Raw genomic sequence first — 22,451 nt, forward strand, 5'->3', positions numbered from 1 at the left:
ATAAAATCACAGAATGTTTGGTTTCTTTTAATTATGAATGTTAAAGGGGTGGACAAAATTAAGATCATTTAGTTTTTAATTCTAAATTGAAAATAATTCTGGATTTTATATTTCACATGCGAACGTTTTTTAGCAACAGATCGTAACTCTCAAAAAATAGTTTGTGCTTAATATGTGGCAGACTATCTTTGGCTTTACTTTTTATTTCATCAATCTTCTGCATCCCATCTTTACTGTAACACATATAAAACTTAATGTAGTTGATCCACACATCTACATCCTCGTTCCCATAAACTTTACAGGCCTCTGTATGTATTTCATCCCACCATGACATAACAGATTTCTCAGCCTCTATACCCTGTAGTTGGCACATTGAATTATACATCTCCTTGGAAGGCATCTTCTTCCAAAGTTCAACATACAACTTCTTACTATTTTCAAAGCCATCAGAAACGATAAGCCACTCGATATATTTTGATTTGAAGATGTTCGACACATTAGCACCTTCAAGAATAGCCATTTCATAAAACTCGCGAATCTCCTCCGTAGAGGACGCTATCATATGGAAATTTAGCATCAGTATCCAAAATTGAACGATATTGGACAGCGGACACTCTTCAGCAATCACTGATAGAACCTCGCGTGCCAAATTGAATACTTTTAAAACTTCTTTCTTCTTACCACCGGTTATCTCGTATTTTAACCACATTCTCCACAATTCTAAAGATGTTGGTATATTCTTTGTTGCGGCATGTAAAATAGGTCCCTTTTCAGACCACTTGGACAAGTCTAACCATATAATGTAATACCTCTCTGATAAATAACCTTTATCAGATGCTCTGTTGAGAATCTCTTTAAATTTATCAATAAACTTTTTGCTATCTTTGTATTCATAAAGAAAATCTGCATATGATTTCATTAACCTCTCTTCCCTTGTCCCAGTTAACAACTGAAGTCCTTCTTCATATTTTTCAATACATTTCTCAATTTTTTCATCTTCCGTTGCCTTTTCTCCAGAGGTACCATAAGGAAAACCTAAGCAATTAAAAATTCTCATTTAGTATATAGTCATGGTTTAACTTAGATTATTAGAAATTTGCTAGAAGCAACTATGAATTTCAATTACAGTTGCATTTATTCTATTTGCTAAAAATTGAATTTAAAAATAAAATATTTAATAATATACCTCTCTTTTCACGTTCAATCAATAATAACCAAACACTATCATTGTCATTGTAATTATTAATTACATGTTCAATAAGAAAATCCTGTACTGGCAATGTATAAACAAATCCTTGGAACCAACGAATTATATATATGTATGAATCTGCATCCTTCATGTTTTTCATCATATGATGCAGATAGTCCATAGCCAATCTATTTACTTCTTCTTTATCTTGTTTTTTCTCCTTATGGAACATTTCGATTTCAATAATTTTCAAATATAATGACTGACTATCTGGATGCAACTTGAGACCATCTTTCAATACATTCACACTATTCTCCAAATCATAATGTGTTGTCCAATAACATTCAGCAGCTGCAATGAATAATTCATCTTCACTGAATGGAAACTAAAATAACCATTATTATATATATTATATTGTCTACATATTATTTTTCATGATTTACCTTTTCATGCTCCCGCATAATCAATGTTATCATATCAGCAATTCCCATTGTGTTTCTTTCTTTCTCACAAAACTTAAAATACTCATAGCAAACAAATGGGGTATGCAAAGTTTCGAGGGCTTGTTTGAAAAGTCCCTGGATCCGGAGAAAAACCTTTGTCAGAACAGGCTCAGCTAGTTTTCCAGCACCTTTTATCTGAGCAATTATGCTACATTCATAGTCAATGCAAGACTTGTAATATTGCCAATTGCGGACTTTCAGTTGAGCTTCCAGATTTCTTCTGGTTTCTTGAATGTTTCTGTAATCAAAATAATATAGTACTTATCTACGTAACTTTATAAACTATCATACCTTATTTGACCTTCATTGAAAACTATTCTCATTTCCTCATAATCTGAATGCATTTTAAGAGAAATAAATAGCAATTTACAATAAATCAAATATAAGTTTAAATATAACCAAGAAATTAATAAAATACACAACAATCTTATAATACGTACTACCAACGTAAACGCAAAGTAAAGAAAAGTAACTTTCTATTAACTTACCAGGATTCAACGGTAACATACTCAATTCCCTTTCACATCTCATACTGATTGAATTTAATTGTCTGAAAAAAATATAAAAATGTTAAATGGTTTGTTTTTTTATATGTAGTGTATTTTTTCTATTCCTATTCCTTTGCTAACATTTCATATATTAGTGTTTATCAAATCAAAACTTACTTCGAAATATATAACTTTTTTTGTAATTGTGTTAGATTATAAATTTGAAAAGGCTTTGTTAATATAATTGAACCAGAATAAAATAATACAGTTTAAATAATAATAATATCTATTGAACACATATAAAATTGTAATGCGTTTTAAAACACTAACAAATGTAGTCTAGAAATAGACTATCTGTTGCATTTGCTTCTTTTGTCGTTTTTTATTAAATAATTGTGATGTTTACATTTAAAAGTATTTGTAAGTATTTTGTTTATTTTAATCTATTTTTTCAAATGTATGCAGTCAGTAATACGGACTTTAACATATATACAAGTAAAAACCATGATAAAGTGTGCTAAGATAAGTATATTTTGAAATTTTTTTAAATTACCCCGACTTACAAACAACCCTTTGGAAAGTATATTTCGCAAGCAAAGGACATTGCAGAAAACAGAAATGCATTTTTTAATAAATAGATTTATATCAATTATTTTTTCTACCCCGTAACGGTTTTTTCCGCACCCACAATTTTTTTGTTGCTTGTGAGGACCGAACCAACATTTTTGTATCGGATTTTCGTGTTACAGGTGGTTATGATATTAGTACACCAGACACAGTTTTGAATTGGATTTATAATCACAACCTTGAAGAACTTTTGCCAATTGCACTGATATCAATAATATTCCTATCAACGTTACCTATATTTTTTCTAAATCAGAAATAATTGAAAATTATGCAATAAAATATGAACCTGGAAAATTTTATTATTTAGTATATAACGTTGAAGTACTACGAGAAGCATTTGTGAAAATGAAAACACGACAAGTTCTTTTCATATATATACATAAATAAAATGTATAATGTTAATATATATATTTAAAAATGTTTAGTAATGTAATATTAGTTATTTATGTATGGAAAAATTATCGTAGAAAAAACACATACACAGTAAAAAATTAATAAAAATAAATATTTGAATGTAACTATTTTCTTAAGAATTTTACTAAATTTTCCATATTTATTAGATATAATAACCATCGACCATGAGGATATTTTGTATTGTAAAAATGTATTACTCTAGTCCAGGGATTCCCACCGCAAAAATTGAAGAAAAATACATAAAGTTCGTCCTGAGATAAACCAATGATTTTACTTGGGATGCCGCGAAAAAAATGTGATATATTAAAGTATGCCCGAAACCGAAAATATCGCGATTTCTGAAAGATCATAAGTTTATAAAGTTCGTAAGGTAAAAAATATTCCAAACGCTCTGACAGAATGAATAGTTCAGAAATTTGTTCAACAAACCAGCGTTTCTCAAATTTTTTGCACTTAAAAAATTGAAAAGTCTATGGGTTGAAAAACATTTTTCGCGACCCTCCTGGCGACCCCCACTTTCAGAATGACTGCAACAAACCATTGATCATCAAAATCAATGTGGTCACTTAGAAAAGATCTCCTAACTCTCCAGATCTCGATCACTTTGATTTTTACGTGTGTTTTTAGGAGAGAGGTCAATAAACATCTCCATAACACTAAAAATATATTAAAAGCTGCTATAGTCAGATTAATGTCTGCTATGAATCATAATCATTTAATTGATGCTTATCGACGATTTAGATATCGTATAGAAGTAGTTATTGATACTGACAGTGGTTTTATTGAATGATTTTACAAAGAAATATTATTATGTCCTTATTTTTTTTGTAGAATTTTTTAATTTTTTGTCGAGCATAAATAAGTCCTCAAATATCTTACGCACCCGGTATATATGAGTACAATTTTATTTCCGATGAGGTAGGATCATCAATCCAAGGACGTTGCTTAACATTCCTAAATAATTAAATATCATTGCTACTTTGCTACAAAATGATTAATTAAAAATTCATTAATATATTGCTCCATTAGTCATATTCCTTCTAGATACAAAAATGCTATTAATAATCTCAACTGATAACGTTTTCTTTAATTTCTGAAGGATTCAATTAGCTTCCTATTTGCGATATCTATGGAATAAATAGAAAGTTAATCATTAATTAATTATATTATAATTGTGAATGTATCACCTATGTTAAAACTCAAAAGAAATGATAACTTATTGATTTTGCAATAAATTGTATCTATTTGGCAAGAAAATTTTCCATCCTGATATCGCAGGCATTTCGATAAACTTCTGTAGAGCGAGCAATCAACATATCGAACTAATTAAACATTTTAATTTCATATACAATTTGCTTCGATGCAAAATAATGCTGTGCATTATCAGAGTATCTTTTTTCTATATTTGTCTGGCAGCGTGCTGTTCGGTAAAAGTGATGCAATTGAAATGATAATCTTCCATTATATGTATGTGTGTGTCTGTAAGTGTTGTTGTTAGTACAGTGGAGGTATTCTAATTGTTTCGATCAAAAGTAGGTAAGTAGGGTAATAAATGACACGAGCATAGCATACACAGTGCTAGAACTTTAACTTATTATCTCCTATCTCTGGGCCTTTGTACAAAGGATATATAAAATGAGAACGCTAAAGGAATTGATCAGAGGGTGACCGCACTTACGAACTGCAACTTGCATTTAACACTAACTACACATTCACACTACGCACTCAACAATGACGAGCGCCATTATCAAGTGCTTTTATGTTCTTCTGGTCAGCTTTTTCCTCTACATACAATTTGCAAGCACTCTGCCAGTTGGCAATCCAGAAACCGTATGTATTATATAAATATATTATAACTTTAGCAGCCCTTATTCATTTCATTTGCGAGTTCATTGTATCTGCAGTGGCTATATTTACTTTAATTATTGATTCGTACAACGTACCATGGAATATCCTTCCCTATAGTTTCCAATTTTAAAATAGTAACACCATGCAGAATTAAAAAAAAAGTTTTTTCATAACAAACTAATTTAATTGGACGAGAATCTAGTTCCCTGGCTTACTCATTATTGTAATTATTTTTTTCCTATAAAAATATCATGAAACTATTTAAATAATTATAACGCGTTTTGCCCTTTTCACCCAATTGCTACATGATGAAATAATAATGTCTTATTTCCATGACAACGAAATTATTATCTCAATCGCATGACACTTCTTCAGAATTGAAAATAACAAGTTTTCAATAAATAAGTTAATTCATGAACATTTAATTCTGGCACATTTGACCTACGATGATCTTAGCCGGAATAACATTTTCGGATTAAATGTTTATACCGGGAAAGTCTAGAAATATAATAAATAATTTATAAAATAGTTTATAAAATAATATGATACATTTATAGACAAAATAAGAAGGTTAAATACAATACTTAATGCGTAATTAAAAGAATATAATAATTAACTTATACTATTATTATACTCTTCATATAGTTCAATAATCTTATAATGACAAGTTAAATCCAGTTAGGAGTGTAGAAGTTCTACAAAAAAAATAACATGTATCATTCACGGACGTCTCGCACTATTAACCGAATCAAGTGGCTGTATTCAGGCATCAATGAGCTTTAATTTTTAAATAAGAAAATTCATTTTAAAATCCCTTTATTGTCATTGAAAACAATGGATTGTGTTATAATTTCTCTTTATTTGTCTGCTCGAAACGTCTCAGCAACATAATAATATATATAATAAGTAACATAATAGAATGTTTCATATCTCACCTATCTAATATATAAACTGAAATAGGAGTGATAATCGTGTTTTAAAAATATCGCAATGCACATATTAATAACAATTTTGCATCTTGTTAAGGCGTATAAAGTCCAGACATTCGGATAAATAAACATCGTTCAAGGCAAGGTTAAAGGGAATTGAAATCCACGGATATATGTAAAGAGATAGACGAGATCAATTAAAAAATGCAATCTAAAGAACATGATAATAAGTTCAACATCCTTAAAAGACAAACTGAATCACCCATCCGCCGGATAGAGAAGATGTGATCCAATTATCTTATTTACACCGCATTCGTAATGTATTGTTACGTTATGTGCAAAAAAATATAGTAACCAGCATGAAAATTCGGTAAACTTTTGGATAATCGAGATGAAATTTATACATTAATCATACATGTTATGTTGTATTTCACGAATTCATTCACGATTAAAATGGAATTTCCATAATTTCTTGATAACATTGTGGTTTTCCAATAACTCGCACTTTAATAAATAATTCCTAGTGGATTTAATCTAAACTTACTTATAGTAATATCACAATAACATAAATAGAAATTAAATTTTTAATAAAATTAATAAAATAATGTATTGCATTTACGCACATAAACATAAAAAAACTATTGGACGCAGTCTGTATTATTAAGGAATATATTTTATTGTAATAGAATATTAAAAAATATTGTTACCAAGACTTACGATTACCTTTTTAATCCAGTAGTTGCTTATACATTCCACATTCGAAACAGGCGTCGGGAATCAAAGTAAGTTGATGTACTACTGCATACACGGTTTGGTATATTTGTATGTTCTGCGAAATTATACCCATTATTTCCTGAAAATAAAGTTTATTAAATTAAACATTAATATTGTTAACAATCAAATTATGGTACTTTAAGAACAAAGCAATAATTACGTATTTGTTTAAGATACGTAATTATTGCTTTGCATGACATAATTATCATCATTCACTATACAAATGCAAGACGCGAAAAGACCCCCTTTTGTTATATTAATTAAATGGATACATTTATTTTTCAGACCGTGGAAGTTATGTTACAAATACCGCAATGGCACTGCATGAGGTACAGAAAATTCGAACTTGTTCGGCGATGTCGAAGCTATAAGCATGGTGCTAGAAGAAACTGAACATCGAACATGCGTTCATCTTTAATTATATTTTTTTAACTCTTTTACTATTTTAAACATTTAATTTATTGTTACACTGTATTGAATATATTCTATAATTGTTTTTTATGAATAATGTATTTGTTGTTATTGTTTTGTAAATATTATATTTTTATACGATAGTTTATTTCTGAGAATATATTTCTTCACGTACGATGTGTAGGATTTTAATATTATTAATTTTATAGTAGGCTCTAATTCTTAACATATATTTATTAAAAAAAAATCTATTTATATACATATATTCCACGCAGAGGAATATTGATTAAGTTATAACAATTTTAATACACAATTTTTCCATTTTTAATACTTCTATTTTAAGATATGATGAATAAATTTGTATATCTCTAAATATAATTGTTTTATTTTTGACAACAGCAATGATATTGAACATATATGTACATTTTTATATTTGTCAAGAGTGGCAGCTTATCTTGAACAATTTTTTTACGAATCCTTTTATATATAAAATGGCTTCTATTAAAAATAACGATAGGAGTAGCATGAGTTTATTGCAAATACCCAGAGTTAAAAGAGAGAAAATGCTAAAAGCCGAGAAAGAACGGAAAAAAACTGCCCTTCGAGCAGAACTACCAGTATTAAATCGAGAGCAGATAAGAAGATTTCGATTGCCTTATGATCAAGCAATAATGGAAGAGCTAGAGGAGAAAGGATTCACCAATTCTCGGGAATACTTAAAGCTGCTGATGCAGTGGCAGGAAAACTACCGAAAAGAACATCATCATGAAATTGTAGTAATGGCAAGACCTCTACTCAGACACACAACAGTTGTATTGGATTATCTCTCGGCAGGTTTTAGCGAGGCAGAAACTGCACATTTCAGTGGAGAGTTAGGAACCGAAATCGATAAATTTTTATTATTAGCAATACATTACGGATTTGCTACAAACTCAGATTGGTATTGGCTGGCCGACCACTTTTTCGCTATGAGTATAGAAATAAGTAGTGATTACAAGGCAGACGGTGGATTTCGAGCAGCACAAGTACGTTATATTTATGGGAAATACTTACTACAGCAAAATATAAACGAAGATCAAGGTATCGATATCTTAAATGAAGCTTCCGCCCTGTCGGAAGGAAAGACTTGGTGCGCTACAAAAATATTAAAAACACTACAAAAACCAATTTTCATTGAAGTGTCTAAATTACTTTACGCCACTTTAATTATAAAGGTTCAAAACAATCTACTTTCAAATCCCGAATTAGCCTTAGACCTTTGTTATATGGCGAGAAAAAGGGCATACGAAGCATGTCTTCCACGAGCTGACATAATGCTCCTGCAAGGCAAATGCGAAATTGAAAATTCTATGGCAGATAGGGCGGCTAATTCTTTCAAAAAAGCTCAGCTCTTGTATAAAAGTTCGGGCATTATAGAGAAAGATTGCGAGGCAAGAATTTGCTTGGCATTGGCCTATTTGGAATTGGGAAAATGGGAGAAGTCACATGAGGAACTTATTAATCTATTAACCTTCGCCGAGTCTAATAAATTACCACAATATGTAGGTAAATCTTATCTGTACATAGGTCAATACCATTTAAATCAAGGAACACCGGAGCAATCCACACCATATCTAGTCAAAGCACTGAACATATTCCACGAAATAAATGATGTGGCAAACCGAGAGTTCGTCAAGAACTTGGCGGCTGTTTCAAAAGGTCAGGAATTTGTTGAACATTTTGTGAGTTTGATCTTGCGTTGCGAGTCGGACGATGGTAATAAAAGAGGAAGAAATTTACTGCGATTATTACATTGGAAGGATACGCGTTTACCTTTCTGGGATGATTTAACTGAATCTTTGAATTCTGAGTACGAAAGTATAAAGTCATCCATTCTTGAGGAATCTCTAGATGAAGAATACAGTGAAGAGTCTGATGAAGAAGAGCAAGATGAAGAAGAAGAAGAAGAATATGAAAACTGCAGCAAATTAATAGAGGAGATACATTCTTCCGAAATGCAATCATCATCAAATTCGTCACAAAAAATTCGGTTTAAAGAGTAAAAATGTTTAGTTCATATCAACAAATTAATAGAAACTCAATTATTAGTAACTTGTTTAAATCAATTTAACCTTGCTTTAACAAAGTTTATGCATTAAAGCGACTCCGCATCGAAAGTGTTTGCTCGAAATATCAATGTACAAAGTAGGACTTTGCGTATTTTCTGAGTGACCTTAGGCCAACTAATGTATAGTTAAGTGGACTAAAATATAAATAAAGAAAGAACTGTAAAGAAAGAAAGACTGTAAATAAACAAATCGTATACGAATTTATTCAAATAATTGAATAAATTCGTATACGATTGTCATCCATCAGTCTTAGATTAGATTACATATTTCATACTGCAATATTCAACTAAAATTATTCACTGTATATATACATCCGAGTAATTCAGCTATGGCTTTAAGTGCAAATTATTGTATTGTATGTTATATTGCGATTTACAGTACCTATTTGAAATTAATAACAATAATAAAATTTCAAATATTTGGAATGACTATGGCGATCAGTACAAATGTAAATACAGTCTTCGAGTAAGTCTTCGAATTAAGTGATTAATTGGATCCGAAGGTTTTCTCGTAAATCGAGGAAAGCACAAAATTTAGCATTTTTGGCAAAAAAAAATATGTTTTAGTTTTAAAGGATAGATGGAAGTAAAATAGATCTATATATATACACTCAAGAAAATATTATTTATTGGACATACCAAGAAAGAAATTTATTTTCAGACTAAAAAAGAAAAAGCAAGCGCACAACTGAGAAACAACTAAAAACTCGTAAGTCCGAAATCGCGTAAGTCGAGGACTGACTGCACTTTTTAATCCAATTGTAAATACATAGTTGCGCGCGCTTTTGGAAATACGAAGAGTTTCTTATCGTAAACACCATTGCTCATTTCTTCCATCATTGACCATTGGCGTCATCTACGTGTCTTAGTTTGATGTTCCGTGTTTGCCCATGCATTGTGGCATTATGTCAGGTTTTATAAAAACGGCAAGGAAATTTTCAGAAATTCCATCACCAACAACTCTTCCTTTGCTTGGACATACACATCTTTTCATACCTGGAGGTAAGATCCTTATAAAAATGTCAATATGCTATGTAGTCTACTGCACAAGCACATTTACTGTTGCATACTAGGTACTTACACCTCCGAGAAATTGTCAGAAGCTGTTGTGGATTTGGGAAGAAGATGGGGTCCGATTTTTAGACTTAATCTGGGCGGAACCCAAATGGTTGTCACGTTAAACGCGAATGACGCAAAAGCGATATACAGGGCAGAAGGAAAATTTCCGCGAAGGCCAACGTTCGAGGCGCTTATGCATTATCGTCGGAAAAGGTTCAACAGCGTCGGCGTGGTACCTGGTAGTGGTCCGGAGTGGCAACACTTCCGAAAGGGTATAGCGCCACTTTTGAATCAAAACATTGTCAATAAATATACTAAACAATTGTATAATATTGGCAATAATCTAGTCAATTATATAGGTAGAAATCGAAACAAAGATAATATTCTTCATGATTTATTTCAACATTCTATGCTTTATGCAATTGACTGTAAATATATTATATTCTTTTTTAATTTGGTTTCAAATGTCAATAATATTTATATTTAAGGTATTTCAATTGTATCTACCAGTAAACAGACGAGTTGTCTGGAGGAAAACGGAAAAAATGAATCAGAAAAAATTATTAAAGCAAGTAAGGATTTCATGGAGGGCCTTTACGAAACTTTAATGGGTCCACCGATATGGAAGTTTATAAAAACGAGCGGCTACAAAAAACTTGAATCATCTCATGAAATAATTTACAAGTAGAAAATATGGATTATTTTATTGTTTTCAAATTACATTCTATTTTTTAAGTCTCATTCGAAAGGAATTCAATTCAAGCAATATAGATGAGTCGAATATATTCTTATGGAAATTATGCAAAGATAAACAATTTTCACGAGACGATGCATCAATGATAGCTGTTGAAGTATTTTTAGGTGGAATAGATGCAATAGCAACAACTTTAGCGTTCACCTTATACTTTCTAGCAAAGAATGAGAATGTTCAAAAAATTGCTAGGAAAGATTTAGATGGACAGTATTTAAAAGCTTGCGTGAAAGAAACACTCAGACTCAGGATGACAGCTGGTGCGAATAGTAGGTTTATAGCTGAAGATGCGATAATTAGCGGATATTCTGTACCCAAAGATGTAAGTTATTGAAATTGATAGAAACATTTTCATATTTAGATATTTCAGACATTGGTCTTACTATTTAGTTCGGTAACAGGACAAAGTGAAGAATATTTCAACGATTCTAAAAGCTATATTCCAGAGAGATGGCTCAAACCAGTGCATCCTTTTGCTTCTCTTCCTTTTGGTATAGGTCCTAGGATGTGTCCTGGTCGCAGATATGCAGAAACTGAACTTCAAATAGCTTTAAAACAGGTGATTATGACAAAAAATAATATATTCATATAATTTATATGTTTCACTAGATTTTGAAGAGCTACAATGTAAGATTGGCCAACAAGGATGACAGTGATATCGGCATGGTATATAGGATGAACAGAATTCCAGAAAGGTCCATAAATATTAAATTTATAAACTTATAGTCATTTTCCATATATTCTATATTATATATACTTGTTTTTTCCATATATTTTCATATTCCTTTTATTTTTGATACAAAATTTGAAATTTTCCTAAAATTCTTTTAATCTCTTCATATTTACATAAAACAGAAATTACACTCTGTTCAATTGTTAATATTTTTTATATGTTGAACATTATTTGCACTAAATTAAAAATAAAATATATATCTGACCCGGAATCATATCTCAACAAAAATATAATAATTTAACATGTTTTGATCTGTCTTTTGATAAACAATTGATATCTGATTCCTAAGGTGCATTACAATTTAACAACATTAATATAAAAATTAATCATATCTCTATAAAATAAAATGAGGTAAATATCAAATGATATAAACTTAATAAAAGTTATGTACATGATAAATATAAAAATCGGAAATTTAAAACTTACACTGATAAAAATAAAAACTAAATCACACACGTTACAATTAATAACAATTATATATGTATATATATAATGATGATAAAATATGTTGTTGTTTCTTCGTGGGATGGGGAACTATACACATTTATCTACAGATTATTAAAATTGTCTTTGGTTAATTTTGTCGAATTCTTGTTTATGGTTTTCATTAATAGAATGATCTCGACATTGGATCGTATGGCTGACGTATACTAAGGTAACCCGGTGGTGGATACGCGCCGGGCGCTAAAAGTCCTTGATGCAGCACCCCAGCTTGCAAATACTGCTGGTAGAGTGGGGAACTTGCATCCATCAAAGTTCCTTGATGATGAGGAGGAGGAGGCATGAAATGACCACCAAGTGGAGGATAACCAGGCCTCGATTGTGGTGTGCCAAGAAATGTGTAACCTGGTGCAGGCGGCTGAGGATTGGTTGACTGATGAGCAGTCCTAACATTTGCTGCAGGTTTTTCGGAGCCCCCTTCAGTGGGAGTAGTACGATGATGAGCGTAGAGCAATTGAGGAGCAGAACGAAAATCCTCCAAATAATTAGGATACGCATCTGAAAGACCTGTACCTAATCCTAAACCAGGCGCGGTGGGACCAAAATTAAAGGCACTACCTGGTACACTTGCTGTTTTTAACGAAATAGCGCTGGGCTCCATTGATCCGGGATTTTTGTAGGATTGGAATCCTTGTGTTGAGACAGCCGTAGGATTCGTTTCCATAACAGTGGATGGTGTAGGATTTACTGCTATAAAGATCGTCATACATTAAGAATAATAATTAATTAAAATGATATAGTAATAATACCTGCTTTTGTTGTTTTACGTCTTTTGGTTTTTTTCTCTTGCATTTGCTGCTGAAGTGTCGGTGTGTTAACCCCTGCATTTCGATCCTGCCCCATCATATTAACAGGAGCTGGACCTTGTATTTCGGACATAGGTCTATTGTACATGGCATTATTTTGGATGTTGTGAGTATAAGCAGGCATTGAATTAGGTTGTGTGAACATCGATGCATTAGGTTTACTAAACATATGTTGTGCTGGTGTCATGTTATATGCCGGTGGAGCGCTAGATTGTAAACCCGGTAATACCCTTTCGTCATTCGGATATCGTTCCACTATATGTGAAAGATTAGCTAAATTTCCTCTAAGATCCATTTCTAATGTTGTTGGTGCACTGTAAGTAGGTCTTGGTATTGAAACTTCAGATAAACTTGTTGTCGGTTGATTTGGAGCTTGAGATGATTTATAGTTTATCATATTTGTAGCTGCATCAGGGAAACGTATTTGTTGCTCAGACGTCTGTACATTCTGTATCGTAGCCTTCGGAAAATTCAAGTCGGGTTTATTGAATTGTGTAGTGTTGCGTGTAAAATCCATTCCCGCAGCACTATTGTAAGCTGGCATATCCGTAAATTTGGACAAATCTGTAGATTTTCTTGCCTGCTGCATATCTGCAAATTTGGACAAATCAGTAGTTTTTCTTTCCTGTTGCAGTGCCCTTGATGGTATATTTAAAGGATATGAATCTGTATTGTAATTGTAAGGATTTGAAACTGTTGGGGAGAAATTCCTCAAAGCGGCATTATCTTGCTGAGGCCCACCAGTGGTATTTAATATAACACCTGCACTTGATTGATTTTGGATCATCTGCGAATTAGGCATTGATCTTGGTTCTGGTATATTTTGATGTACATATTTGGCCCCTTGTCCTTGTTCAGTTGCATTGACAGGCTCCAATCTGTAAGAAAACCATAAAACACACAATGATTTGAGATATTAATATGTTATAAATTCTTACCGATTCGCCATTATTACTGGGGCTTCTATGTTACGAGTAGTAAATTGTTGCTCTTGAAATTGATCTATTTCGCTATATGCCCTTTTCTTTACTGGAAAAGTAGTTGGTGGAGGAGCAGAAGCATTTTGCTGTTTTACTATATGTTGCTGTTGTTGTGTCTCATTAATCATTTGCGGACTCTGGCGGTAATTTGGATCTAATGTTTGACTATTTCTATAATTATCTAAAGAATATAATTCATTTTGTTGTTGTGATGGTGGCGTTTGCTGCTGCTGTTGTTGCTGCTGTGGGTGGATCATATGACGTTGTTGTTGTGTAAACATTGTTTGATGCATTTGGGTCATTTGTCGAGATAATTGTCGTTCTTGCTGAGGTTCTTGTGATTGCATCGCATTATGGTCAATCTTTGGAACATGCAATTGCATATTATCTTGCTGCTGATATTTGGGAGATATTTGTTGATGAGTCATAGCTTGTGTCTCTTGTATATTTTGTTTATGTTGTATCGCCATGCCTTGCTGTTGTTGACCCTGCCTATTATAATTCGGTGAAGGCAATTGAGATTGATTCTGTCGTTGATATCCTTCCATTGAAAGTATATCCATATTGGGACTATTTTGCTGATACGAGTCTACGCTAGGCGAATTTTGTTGACTCAAACTAGGTGACTGCTGAGGCTGATTAATTGTGGGAGAATCTTGTTGGTTAATCGGCGAGTGTGCAACTGGGCTGTTCACTGGTGAATTTACACTCTTCGTCTGATCGTAATAACCTTGATTACTTTGCTCATTATTATATGGTGGTGTTGGATTTGAAGTTGAGTAATTTGGCGGATAATATGGATTGGTGTAGCTGTAATTTTGATTATTTGGATACATTTCACCATATTGAGAATAGGGCGATTGTGGATTATCTCGTGGACTACAAGATTTTTCAGGACTGCTTTTGGTAGAAACCGTGTCTTGATAGAAGCCAACACGTATTTGCCCATTATTAAAATTATATTTTGGAGAGACATCAGGTCGAGGAGATGGCAAGTTAGGAGACGCTCCAGAAGGTGATTTATGAAGTGGAGAAGGATAAGGCGCAGGATATGCACCAATCCGCTCGTCAATGCCAACCCGAGGTGAATCCATATCTTGAGAAAAAGAAGAACGTTCAGATATGCTACTTCCAGTACTGACCTTACGTTGTCGCGCAATCGGCTGTCCAACTTGCATGACCAAATTGTCTGAATTTGGCGACGGTTCAGCGACAACTACTTTCTTTACTTCGTCCTTTTTAACCTCTTCAATCTTTTCTTCCTTTTCTGGCTTCTTGGTCGTTGAAGGTTGTACTTTAGGAGCACCGAAGGCTTTGAACCAGGCACTTAAGTTGGGAGTTGCAACGCCCGGGCTATTATCTAATTTTATCGGTTCAACTTTAGCCTCATCTTTAACACATTCTTTTTCTACACTATTTTCACCAATTTTCTTTTCAGCATCTGCCAAAACGTCAGTTTTCTTGGTATCTTCCACATCCTTTAATTTGCTCTCTTTGATTTCATCATCAACGAATTTATGCTCGCCAAAACTGTCCAAAACCGAACCCAAACTAAGTTTTGGTGCAGTGTCGTCCGTTTTAACAATCAGCGAATTTTTAGTGTCCTTTATTTTAGATAAGGGACCCAAAGGGAAAATATCATCTGTCTTAGCTGTACTCTGTACATTAGTTATCAAATTCCCTTTGCTTTTGCCTGGTTGTAAACGATCTATGGTACGTTGGACTTCTTTCCGCCGTTTGTTGGGATCTCTTTGAAACGGTCTTTTCTTTGTCTCTTTTCCGACATCTTTCTTTGGTACCACAGGTTTTTCAACTTTCTTTTTATCTGTCGAAATAATTGTTCATAAAGATTAATACACGTGTACGTTATTATATCCCTTTATAGATTATTGACCAGGAATGTTTGTCTTAATGGTATAAAATATCTTGCATGCTTATTGAATTATATTTAATTACAAAAAAAAGTATATTTACCTATCTCCACGCTGATTTTAATTGGATCGACTTCATCTCCAAAATGTGATGGTGAATTACTTGCTGAAGTAAAACTAGGTGAACTGTCTAACCACTTATTGATGTCCTTCAACGTTTGCTCGGTGGCTAAGTTAAGAGCATCATATTCGAGAGGCTTCGAATTATTCCCGCTTTTCTTTTTAGATTTCTTATCCGACTGTACACTGTCAGCTGTACTATTGCCATCCTCGTAATCATCTTTCTTACTAATTTTGGCTTTCTTTTTTAAATCTACATGATCCTTTTTAATATCCTTTGGTTTCTCGCTCTCAAACTCAAATACTTTCATATCTTTACTTAATTTAGTCATGTCTGATTTTGCTTTTAATTTCTCAATTGTCTCACGTAATTTATTATGTTTGTCTTTATGTTTTGGAACTTCACAATCTGTTTTTTTATCTTTATCTTCATTGACGGTTTCTTTTGACAAGTCATTTTTTACTTTGTTTTTACCTAAAAAAATATATATATAAAACGAATTTGATGATTTTCAAATAAAATACCTATTTCATTTACAACATCCTTCACGGCACTGTCTTTCTTTTTTGAATTGTTTTCTGGACTTGAAGGTGGCCATGATGGTGGTGGACTGACACTCCATGGTTCCCTAGTTGGACTTTTACTTTTTCGTCTTTCAGGACTACTCATAGAGGGTGATCGTTTTCTTTTCTTAGCAACTTTCTTCTTTTCCTCAACTTTAGGTTTACAAACAGCTGCTTTTTTATCAGATTTTTTACTTGCTGTTATACTTTTTGCCTTTTTCATTTCCTCTACTTGATCAGACTTTTTTATCTTAGCAACAGTTGTCTTACTTTTTAGATCCTTCTTATTTTTAACTTCATCGACTTGACATTTTTTAGTTTTTTCTGGTTCAGGTTTCTTGGATTTTGGTAATTCACTTTTTTTAACTTTTTTCATTTTATTTACTTTCTCTGTTGTCTCATCCTGTTTCCGTTTATCATTATCTTTAACTGCTTTGTCTGTTTTCTTAACCTTCTCTTCTTGTTTACTCTTAGATTTATCTTCCTTCTTTGCTTCTTTTATCTTAACTAAATCTAACTTTTTGTTACTTTTCGTTTCAGTCTTTTTTAATTTTGTCACCTTTTCTTCAAAAGGAATTTCACGTGGCTTTCGACCTCTGCCTCTTCCTGGACCCTTCCCTGTTTTCTTAATTGATTTATTAACTTTAATGTCATCTACCTCTTTTATATCTTCAATAGAATGTAAAGACTCTTCTGAAGGTGATCTTTCCTTCTTTCTATCTGGTTGTACCGCAAGAGATGGTTTTCTCTTTGTACCTGAAACCACAACGTCGCATTTTTTCTTCTTATTCGCTTTATCCTTATCTGCATTAGGATATTCCACGGCAATTTCTTCATCGGAAGAAGTAATTTGTTCCAAATACTTTTCCACTGCGCAGTTAAAAACTTCTAGCAAATTATCAACCATCTCTGTATATTCTAAAACAATTGCTTAAGAAAACAATACTTAAAAAAAATAATATTATTACCATTGTCAGCGCCATTGTAAAGTCTACAATTATCGACTATTAATTGGAAATCAGTTTTAAACTTAGAATAAGTTTTGTAGTGCCCCGAATCCAACCGATCTTCCATACTTTGCAGGTCCATTGGTTTTCGTATTATTGAATAATAATTTGGAGCATATTCTTCTTCAACTGGGTCAATAAAAGGCCAAGCATCGTCATGATTTTTAACATGGTCCAAAATTTTATGTAGGCCTGTTTGCAGGTCCTCTTCTGATTGACTGAAACTGCATAATAAAGTCCCACGTGTAATTATTAAAGAGAATCATTGTAACATTATGTATATATTATTTTTTCATATGTTACACTCTCATTTAAAGAAATAACGATATTCCAAGTACCTAGCTCTGGAGGATTTAATATTTGTTGAATATTTACTTTGTTTTTGTCGATACGACAACGTTTGAATCGCTATTGTCACAAAAGCATAGTTTATATACTTACCAGGTATTTCTTATGAGTATTAACAATCAACACCACATAAAAGATAATCATATAGAAAGTAAATAGTATATTTAATTCTATTGTTGAGTATATATATATAACAGTTTAAGAAAATATAATATAAATATATAAAAATAAATACACTTACACTTGTGAAGTTTTCATTTTCTTTCTATGTGGATTTGATACAGGCTGAATAAGAATCTGCCCTGTAGCTGATGCAAGTGAGTTGTTTGTCTGTCTACCCACTGGTTTTGAGTCCTTTCCATCGTTACCTTTGGCGTTCTTGTTTCCAACTGCAGATCCACTTCTTCTACTTGAAACATCTGAAATTAATTAGAAAACGAAAAAAAATATTTATAAGTAATCTTATGTAAAAAGAAAATGGTACCAAATATTACCTCTTCCATCATCCTTTTTCTGTTTGGGACTCCCTTTGGTTTTCTTATCCTTCCCCTTGGCTCCGGCCATTTCATACCGGCCGTCGTCGGAGAAATCGCTTTCAACGTGTTCACGAAGCTGTCGCAAATCCCGACGTCTTAATCTTTCGTACGTTTTACTCCTGTGCTCGCGAATGTTTTCTTCTTGATGCTTCTTGTCTGGTTCAATTCTCCACCGTGATTCTTCGTCAAAGCCAGTCTGACTAGTTAGAACTTTTCGCTGGAGGAATTGATCCTCCTCTACCTATATAAAGGAATCAACAGACAATTGCTGCTGCCTGGTACTCATATATTAGTCATCAGTGGACACATTTTTATATTTTTAATGTTAAATTTAAAAAACTAATAATTTTGTTAAAAAAGTATCAGCTGATGATAGTAAAGTAATTCTATAGTAGTACCTTATTTTTAAGTCTATTTGAAGACCGTCTTGGCAAACGTTCTATTAACCTTTTTCGGGCAAGACTCTCCTTCTCATTGAACAAACTAGGAAGTTCTGGTAGGAAATTCTCATTGAGGGTGTAGGACAACTGGCATTCAGCCCTACATTTGGAGTTCTCAAACTTCTTAGCTAATTGTGTCCAATCATTCAAAGTGAAGCACACCACTTGCCAAATTGGATTTTTACTTTTAGGTTTATCCTCTCTATATAAACGAGTGCCATAGAAATACCAATAGGCTGATTTGTTGCTATCATAACCCAAAGGTTCAACCCTTAAGCTATCTGCTTCTAACTTTCGTAACTGCCCAATCACATCAGCTGCATCCAAACGAAAATCACAAAGAGTACTAAGTATAACAACTTTAGCTCTCAGTGGTAACAATTGGAAATCAATATCAGTGTTAAATGGATTTGTTATATTATGCTGTTGACATTTCCTACGGAAGAGCCGTCTCAAAAACATCTGATAATTTGACACAGATATCTCATTTCTGGGCTGGCAACCTTTGAGAAGTAAAACAATTAACTCTTGCAGCCACGATGTTTCCTCAGTACCATCAGCAAGTAAGGCTTCCTCAAGATCCTGCAATCAAATTAAACATTTATTTTCTTGATGATAGATTTTTCTTGAATGTCACCTCAATATCAAAATCCAGAAGGTTGAAAGTTGTACGAAAAAGAGAACAGAAATGAGCAATGCTGGGGACTTCCCACCATGACTGAATATCTGAAATGCCATCAAAGTTAAATCAGTTGGTTTGTTTGTGTAGATACAACATTGATAATGCTTGTTGGCTGTTAGATTTGTGATGAAAATCAAGTGAAGGTTAATAATTATATACACAGTAAACACACCTAGGAAGCTAATGCAAGTTGGAAACATAACCTATACCGTAATCAATACACACACAACGTCCTTAATTGTTTCCATTTAAAAACAATATCCTTATAGAATCCATACAATTTTGTGCCTTCATATATTATATACACACATTATGAACGAATTAGGTCCTCTCACGCGAAATTAAACGCCCCATTAAGATGTATTATTTTATGTTTGTTTTGCTGTTATCGCTCCGTGTATTTTGTCTTCGATCCTGGTGTATACAATTTCGTTTCTCTTATGTATTTTCTTTAATTTTTATTCCAATGTTTCTGCGGTGTTGTAAATATTTTTCAACAGTTGTCAAAATGCCGATGGGACGACGGCATTTTCTTCGCTCTCTTTCTTACGCTAAGACCACATACACAACACACTCGCTGATATTCACCTATACAATTATATACGCATACATGTATATATATATATATTCACACACACATGCAAATAGAAGAGTATATTATATATATATATATATATATCTATATTATGTATATACAAATAGCAGTTTTGACTGGTTCTGACACACACAAGTGAGGCGAGTTAGGCTTCGCACTGAATGTAACTGCAACTGAGTAACCGAGTTCAGTCCCTCTCGCGACCCAAAGTTACACTCGGAATAGAAGAACTATTGCATACAATATTTACAACCGTAACTATGCACACGCCCAAGTGGTGTGCATCATACAACAAAAATATTTATCATTTGATCGCACCTTTCCAATTTCGTCTTTCTGGCTGTAACGCGAAGTTTCCGCGGTTTAATCGACTCACAAATGAACTACACCCAACACCCGTTGGCTAAATACTGAACGTTTTAAGACTTTACCGCTTCTCAAGTGTGTTTCCCCCACCCACGCGGTTTTCAGCCAATCACTTGGCGCCTTTTTAAACAGGTGAAAGACCTTTATTTACTTTTCCATTCCTCATTACCAAACTGCAAAAAAATAAAGAATATTTCAAATTGTCTTTATTCTTACAATGCACTATATTCTCATAATACCTTCAATAATAAATTATACTCGATAATTTAATAATATTACCTACAAAGATTATACATTTCCATTTATTTCTTATATAAACTATGAATATACAATATTCGGTTAAATATTACAAATTAAAAAAAACTACTTTTACAGAAACGTTAATTGTAAAAATTATACGAAAAAAACTAAAGACATGTTAATAAATCAATTTAAGGATAAAAGACTGCGACCAATAGCCATTTGTATGACTGTATATAATAAACTTATTATATCCATACATATTATTAATTTCATTTATTAAATATAATTATAAGCAATATTATTTTCTTATAATACAAACATTTTAAAATAAAGTGAATGTATATAACTAATATTAATTAGGATAAATACAAAAGAACACTTTTTTAAAGAGATTTATATCAATTTATTTATTGATATAAATCTCTCCGGCCCTATTTCGGGTTTAACAGTCACCACAATTTTTTGTTGGTTTTTCGGAATTGAACCAACGACCTTTCGTATAAGATTATCGTGATACAAGCGACCAAAAGATCACTTAATATAGCAAAGTTAATTAAGCTTTAAAAATGTAATTTATATATGTTGGCGACACTGTTTTATCATAAGTGCTCATCTCTTTACATAATTATCCATATATGGTCATTATAGGTCCTTCTGTGTCCATCTATTATGTAGTCCACCAATTTGACGTGTATATGTACTTTTTGCTACATACAATAGAGTTCTGTATTAAATGTTTTCAGCAAAACTGCTATAAATATATTTTATTAATTACACCACACATAAAAAACGGTGACCGGACCAAACAGAACGTGACATATCAGGCAGGTTAAAACAGAACGTCATACAAGAGAACATGAAAAAACAAAACAGCGACAAAATAGTATATATATATAATTAATTATATATTTAAGTTTTATCATTCATATATTGGAATTTTAATTTTTTTTCGATGTCCTGTTCTCAGGCTGTTCTGTTTTTATGCTAGTCTGTTTTAGTACTATTCTATTTTGTTGCAGTTTTGTTTTGTCCTGTTATCTTGTAGGTCGTTCTGCTTTAACCTGTCCTGATATGTCATGTTCTGTTCTGGTGAGTTCTGTTTGGTCCGGTTACCATAAAAAACATCCCGTCAAGAAAATACTGTTATTTACTTGTATTACTAAAATTACAAAATTTAATTGGTTATGCTTATTTCAATAAATTCTTAATGATATATTATATATTATAAATAGTATTATGTATATATGAAGGCATTTATCTTTTAAATCCAATGGTAAAAAATGATAACATATATATAGTGATATATTTTAAATTGTTTTACTTTCAATCTAACTGCATTTCATTTAATCAACTTCGACGATACTTAGTTTAGTATATGGAATTGTATTTTCTTGTTCAAAATAATTGTAACAAAATACAGACTTACGAACTCTCGGACTTACGAAATAGATTCTAAAAGCTATAACTTGTTACAAGGAGATATGTAGAGATAAAATTAACTGCCAAACAAAAAATGATAATTTATTTAATAAAATATAATATTTTTGGAAGATTTACTA

General features: G+C 32.3%; 5 protein-coding genes across 8 annotated transcripts; 3 read left to right on the forward strand and 2 right to left on the reverse strand.

Moving 5' to 3' along the window:
* Nucleotides 1-13: 13 nt before the first annotated feature.
* LOC108565758 lies at nt 14-10,449 on the reverse strand. The gene is made up of 7 exons (XM_017925359.1): nt 10,372-10,449; nt 6,722-6,851; nt 2,181-2,242; nt 1,984-2,026; nt 1,633-1,930; nt 1,187-1,574; nt 14-1,035 (listed from the first exon to the last, which is right to left on the reverse strand). Exons 3-7 carry the CDS (start codon nt 2,221-2,223, stop codon nt 113-115), a joined length of 1,695 nt encoding a protein of 564 aa, XP_017780848.1. The 5' UTR covers nt 2,224-2,242; nt 6,722-6,851; nt 10,372-10,449; the 3' UTR covers nt 14-112.
* On the forward strand, nt 4,572-7,236 carry LOC108565760. Of its 2 annotated transcripts, XM_017925363.1 has the most exons (3): nt 4,572-4,757; nt 4,847-5,051; nt 7,058-7,236. In XM_017925363.1, exons 2-3 carry the CDS (start codon nt 4,953-4,955, stop codon nt 7,163-7,165), a joined length of 207 nt encoding a protein of 68 aa, XP_017780852.1. In that variant the 5' UTR covers nt 4,572-4,757; nt 4,847-4,952; the 3' UTR covers nt 7,166-7,236. The 2 variants fall into 2 exon arrangements, with proteins under 2 accessions (XP_017780852.1, XP_017780851.1); XM_017925362.1 differs by having other exon boundaries at nt 4,572-5,051.
* On the forward strand, nt 7,639-9,225 carry LOC108565745 (tetratricopeptide repeat protein 29-like). The gene has a single exon (XM_017925340.1). It carries the CDS (start codon nt 7,675-7,677, stop codon nt 9,223-9,225), a length of 1,551 nt encoding a protein of 516 aa, XP_017780829.1. The 5' UTR covers nt 7,639-7,674.
* Nucleotides 9,907-11,820, forward strand: LOC108565747 (probable cytochrome P450 49a1; the record flags this gene model as incomplete). The annotated part of the gene is made up of 6 exons (XM_017925341.1): nt 9,907-10,292; nt 10,364-10,777; nt 10,838-11,033; nt 11,086-11,422; nt 11,471-11,659; nt 11,710-11,820. Coding segments are annotated over exons 1-6 (1,359 nt in total), but the record flags the coding sequence as incomplete, so codon positions are not given.
* Nucleotides 11,821-12,303: 483 nt separating this feature from the next.
* Nucleotides 12,304-20,616, reverse strand: LOC108565750. 3 transcript variants are annotated; one of them, XM_017925345.1, is made up of 12 exons: nt 20,602-20,616; nt 19,861-20,276; nt 19,644-19,732; nt 18,965-19,588; nt 18,525-18,807; nt 18,272-18,449; nt 17,644-17,906; nt 16,637-17,593; nt 16,095-16,586; nt 14,079-15,945; nt 13,084-14,018; nt 12,304-13,024 (listed from the first exon to the last, which is right to left on the reverse strand). In XM_017925345.1, exons 2-12 carry the CDS (start codon nt 19,886-19,888, stop codon nt 12,441-12,443), a joined length of 6,300 nt encoding a protein of 2,099 aa, XP_017780834.1. In that variant the 5' UTR covers nt 19,889-20,276; nt 20,602-20,616; the 3' UTR covers nt 12,304-12,440. The 3 variants fall into 3 exon arrangements, with proteins under 3 accessions (XP_017780834.1, XP_017780833.1, XP_017780835.1); XM_017925344.1 differs by lacking the exon at nt 20,602-20,616 and adding an exon at nt 20,385-20,586; XM_017925346.1 differs by lacking the exon at nt 20,602-20,616 and having other exon boundaries at nt 12,304-13,021; nt 19,861-20,332.
* Nucleotides 20,617-22,451: the final 1,835 nt, after the last annotated feature.

The sequence above is a fragment of the Nicrophorus vespilloides genome, unplaced genomic scaffold (assembly GCF_001412225.1).
Source record: "Nicrophorus vespilloides isolate i.1.1-1 unplaced genomic scaffold, Nicve_v1.0, whole genome shotgun sequence".
Lineage (NCBI taxonomy): Eukaryota > Metazoa > Arthropoda > Insecta > Coleoptera > Silphidae > Nicrophorus > Nicrophorus vespilloides.